This window comes from Netta rufina (genome assembly GCF_964035555.1).
Source record: "Netta rufina genome assembly, chromosome: 10".
Classification (NCBI taxonomy): Eukaryota; Metazoa; Chordata; class Aves; order Anseriformes; family Anatidae; genus Netta; species Netta rufina.
In genome coordinates, this window is record NC_140133.1 from 21,299,582 (window position 1) to 21,304,825 (window position 5,244).

Sequence of the window (5,244 nt, forward strand, 5' to 3'; positions counted from 1 at the left end):
ATCGAACCTCTCCAGATTTACGCTGTCCAGACACCAGGAGGCACTGACATTCCTAAGTTCTTCTTCCATACCTTTCCCTCTTTTACAGACTGAGCAAAATCCTAAACAAATCTCTTCATTTTCTACCCATTCTGCTATCCCCACCTGGACCTCTGCTGGTGTTGCTCAGCTCCTCTTCCCAGGCGCGAGGACGGGTGCAGGACAGGTGAAGCCTCCTGCTGCTTCCAGGACGCTGCCAAAAGAGGGATCAGGAACATCACACCGCTGAGCACCGCCAGGAGGGAGAGACAAGAAGCTGCCAGAGGCACACAGTGCGCTCCGTGGCTTTGCAACTGCAAACGTTTCTGTGTCCTTGTTCCAAACAGCTCTTTGCAGCTGTGATAATTGATTTGTTCAAAAGGCAAAAACACGCTTTCTGTGAAAGGAAGATGGGTGTGGAAAGATTATCTGAGAGCTTCCTCAACCATCGGCCCCAAAAAGCTGACCCAAGAAACAAACGCGAGCAGAACAGCCAGTGTCCAAAGCATCTGAAACCCTTCATCCCAGCCCAGATCTCGCTGGGAAAGATGGAGCAAGGCCAGCGTGGCTTTGTTGTTCCCACACAGTCACACATTGGTGTTTTGCCACAACTGCTTTGGCAAATGCACACATGCAGCACAGGGCCCCGGCCAAGCGCGTGGCTCTCCGCAGCCCCTCTCCCTTTGCCCATTGATGCCTTTTACTGAGCAATGCACCAAGGAAGCGGCTGAGGGGCTGATCAGGGCCTTTGGCAGCAGGATCCCGATCTCCTGAGCCTGCAGAGGGCCGGGCACCGCCTCACAGTGCGAGGAGACGGGCAGGGGTACGGAGCGGGGGAATTCACTTCACAAACGTGTTTAATTCGAGGCGTACATGGGGCAGGGCAAATTAATAATAATAATTTTTAAAAAGCCTCTAGTGCCTTTAAAATTCTCAAGGGTTTATTCATATAACTGCCAACCCAGGGCTGTGAGGTTAACGTTTGAACCCGGGTCCCTCGCGAGGGCGGCGGCTCCACAAGATGGCGCCTCGCGCACCGCCTCAGGCGCCCACGGCTCCCGCGCACCGCCCCCGCCCTCCCGCCCAGTCCCGCCGGCCAATCACGAGGCCGCCCCGGCTCGCGAGAGCCAATCCGTGCGGGGCGGGGGCGGGGCGGCGCCATGGCGGACGCGAGCGGCGGGCGCGAGGCGGTGGCTGTGGCGGTGGCTGCGGGGGCGGCCCCGCCGCCATTTCAGGTGAGGGGTGGCTGAGGGGGAGCCGAGAGAGGAGACGGCACAGCCGGCGGCTCGGCCCGGTGCTGGGCGTGAGGCGGTTTAACGGAGCATAAACGGTTGTCACGGGTTGCACGGAGAAGTTTCCACGCAGCGTGGTGGAAAGGGACGGTGAAAGTGCTGTAAATTTAGCAAAAATGGGCGTTTGGCGTCCTGTGAGGCCAAAGGACTTTTCAAGCAACTGTAATGTTATCAATACTTTATTGAGCGCTTTGCAAGGCAAAAATTTACTTTAAACATACTTCGGTATTTGTATAAATAAAAATTCTGTCTAGTAAACCAGGTGAAATTAGCTGAAGTGTCTCCTGTTACAAAAGGTGGTTTTTGTGTTTTGTTTTTTTTTTTGTGTGTGTTTTTTTTCTGGCTTGTATTTTGAGAAATTCAGTCACCAAGATTTTTCTTTTCATTTGGAGAATCTAACTTTTATTCTCTAAAAACCTTAAGAACAGGCAGCATTGCAGTTACAAGAAGCTTACAGGGAAACCAAGTGGCCGTGATGCCCGTGCTCCCAGCCCAGCTGTGGCCCCGCGCTGCCTCCTGAAACACCTGGAGGTCTCTGGAAGGAGCATCCCTCCAGAGGATGTGACCAGGTGTGACGAGGATTTCATTCTTCTCTCCGCAGTACAGCCCAGACAACGTCCCTGGGGCAGACGGCGACGTGGACCCCACTGAGATCACCTTCCCGGGGTGTTCCTGCCTCACCAGCTCCTGCGTGGCTCCCCTGTGCTCCTGCCTTCGCCGAGGTGAAAACTACGACAACCTGTGCCTGAGACCTGCAGACAATGAGGAGTACGCCCGGCCGATCTTCGAATGCAACGCCCTGTGCCGGTGTGGGGAATCCTGCCAGAACAGGGTTGTTCAGAGGGGCTTGCAGTTGAGGCTTGAAGTATTCAAGACTGCTAAGAAAGGGTGGGGTCTCCGCACGCTGGAATTCATCGCTAAAGGAAGGTTTGTTTGTGAATATGCCGGTGAAGTTTTAGGCTTCAGTGAGGCACGTAGAAGAATTCAGGCCCAGACACCACAGGATTCAAACTATATCATAGCAGTGCGGGAGCACCTCCATAGCGGTCAGGTCATGGAGACGTTTGTTGACCCTACGTACATCGGTAACGTAGGCAGATTCCTGAATCATTCTTGTGAACCAAATTTATTTATGGTGCCAGTTCGAGTTGACTCCATGGTGCCTAAACTGGCACTCTTTGCAGCCAGAGATATTGCTGCCGGAGAGGAACTTTGTTATGATTACTCGGGGAGATTCTGTAATTCACCACTAACCAACAGAGAACAGCAAACCTCAGAAGAAGATAACAGACTGCGAAAGCCGTGCTACTGTGGTTCCCGTGCATGTGCTTCCTTCCTGCCCTGGGATGGCTCCCTGTTCTCCACACCAGACAAATGTTCAGAGAGCTCTTCGTAGCTCTTCAGTCCCTAAGCATACACAGTGATACCATCAGCTCCAGCAGTTAAATTGCAGTTAAGCCAAAGCCTGATGGTGCATTCCACCAGCAATATCAGGGAAGTACATACGGAGTAAAGGCTAAAAAGTAACATTTTTGAAACTGTCTGCATGCAATATCCTGGAGACTCTTTTCAAGGTGAATGATAAGAGGAAGCACTGGAGCTTCAAGATGTCCTGAAATCAATTACTGAGCTGGGACTGGTGCTTTCTTGTTGTTCTTTTCTGACAGCTTACTGTGTGTGAAAGCACTTGTCTTGATTTGTACTGAAGCTTTCAAAAAGAATGTACTGCAACATGGGAACAGAGAAAGGATACGTGATAACAGTGGCAAACATCCCTGAAAATTGCACAGAGAAGCAAGTGAGAAAATGAATGTTGATGTCTGCAAAAAGGGCATTAGGTTTCTTAAATTTCATTAAAAGAAATATTTTAAAATGAGTTGCTATTTTTTTGTTTGTTCCACGAATCAGAAATAGTTCTTATTGATGTTAAAAACTTCCCCAGAACGATTAACTTAAATGCTCCTTCCTCCCTTTTCCAGTCACATCTAACTGCTTGCCAAAATTTGCTTTTAAGGGGTTAGTTCAGTTTCATTATCACTTAGCAGCTGGGTAAACTGCGCAGCACCACGGGCTCTTAGAGAACAATCATCCCATCTTTTTAAACCACATCTTTCTCAAGGCTCATCTAACGTGATTTCTGCAGTAATAGCAAGCTTCACTTCCACGTTGCTCTCCAGCACTGTAATTTTGCACTCCAGAGCAGACTCAGGCTGCATTCCGAGCAGCACGGGGCTGCCAGTCTGGCTTCTGAATTGGATTAAAAGGGAAACGGTAAAGTACGTCTGAAAACAACCAATTTTGAAAAGCTGGAAGATAAAAGTTCCTTTTCACTGTTTCTCCAGAGGCAAACTATGAAGCAAGGCCTTTTTTACGCAGAGGAAACCAGTCACTGCATCTTCTTTTCATTACTCTCACTTGGGGATCACACGGGGGCTGCTCTGCTGTGCCTGCATCCACACGGCAGTGACAGGAGGGCTGCCTGGGGCACGCTCCGTAACTGCCTGTTGTGTCGTGTCCTCCGTAGAAAGATGAAATGAAGGCAGCTCCACACAGCCTCGTGTTGAAGTCCCTCCATCAAAGCAACCCATGAATGGCTCTGCTGCCTGTACAGAACGCTTCCAGAGGAGTTCAGCTGCGTGTAAAGCACTGTTTACACACAGCACGGCCACTAACTTTACTCCTTGCCTGATACAGGCAGCCCGTTTCTACAGAAATTCACCACTTTCCCTAACGCACAATGCATGCTTCACTGCGTACCAGAACGCAATACCTTGTCTCATTTAGAAGCTTATCTCATTTTCTTCTCCACAGGAGCGTTGTGGCAGCCACCCAGACATTTTCAGCCTGCCGGACGGGAGGTCTGGGAGTAGATGAGCCAATCTACTTCTTTTTTTCCTTGTGGAAAAAGTTTCAAGACTTTTTTTTTTTTTTTTAACCTCCTGTACTATTCCTCCAGATGAGATGGGTTTTCAAGCTGACACGGCTGTTTGTTAGCTTCCTGTTAGGAATACGTACTTGGCACGATGGGCAGTAGTTAAGGAAGTAGAGATTCCAAACCCAAAAGCAGTGCTATCTACTTGCACCTCCAGCCTTACAGCAGAAACCAGAGCCAAGCCTCCTTTGTGCGCTCCTACCCGCTCTCCCAGCAAGCTGCTGCTATTTCCAGCAAGTGACCCAAATAGCAATTACCTGAGGAGGGCAAACTTCCACAGCACAGGGCAACAAGAGGCTGTGGCACTGTTAAAAACAACTGGTCTCATTAAAGGCCGAGCAAGACCATAAAAGGATGCTTTGCCCTTGAGCTGTGAACTATTGGGGCAATTGGCAGGGGTCTCGAGTGGCACACGACGTGTGTCGGGCCTTGCACAGCCCCAGCACTGCAGCTGCCCGGGGTGGGCACCAAAGTCCCTGCAGAACAAAGTCACTAGAAGATACTTTGAAAGGCACAGCCGGGTTCTGCTCCTAAAGAGAGACTCACATGGAAATTAGCACAAATTCTAGCTTAATTCCAATTTCTGCTAAGCTTCAGTATCTTAGGAAAATAAATAACACATACACGCTCAAGAGTCACAAATAGCCAGGGATGATTTTTGGTTAGAAACGATGTTCAAAGCACTTTTGTCTTTTTGTGGTTCATGCTAATTAATTTCAACTCGTCGCACTAGAATAAAAGCATTCAAAGAAAACAAATGGTCAGATGCTCCTCCCTTACACAAGTGTTTGAACCTGAGACCAATGGTCTCAAAAGCAAAGCAAAAATATTAACAACACTTACTCAAACTTGGAGATTTACTTTTCCACTAATATCTGATCAGATTAATTCAAGGGTGCTTAATGATCGATCTTGTAACAAAATACAGAGACCATCATCCAAAAAAAGAGCACACATGGGACACCTTTGTCTATCTCAGTGGAAGAGCAGGGAGACCTCCCT

The 5,244-nt window shown here is 49.1% G+C and overlaps 1 protein-coding gene across 1 annotated transcript; it reads left to right on the forward strand.

Moving 5' to 3' along the window:
• The first annotated feature begins 1,172 nt into the window (after window positions 1-1,172).
• On the forward strand, window positions 1,173-3,163 carry LOC311212982 (histone-lysine N-methyltransferase SETMAR). The gene is made up of 2 exons (XM_084292716.1): window positions 1,173-1,253; window positions 1,912-3,163. The coding sequence occupies exons 1-2, from the start codon at window positions 1,179-1,181 to the stop codon at window positions 2,704-2,706; spliced, it is 870 nt and encodes a 289-aa protein (XP_084148842.1). The 5' UTR covers window positions 1,173-1,178; the 3' UTR covers window positions 2,707-3,163.
• The last annotated feature ends 2,081 nt before the right edge of the window (window positions 3,164-5,244 follow it).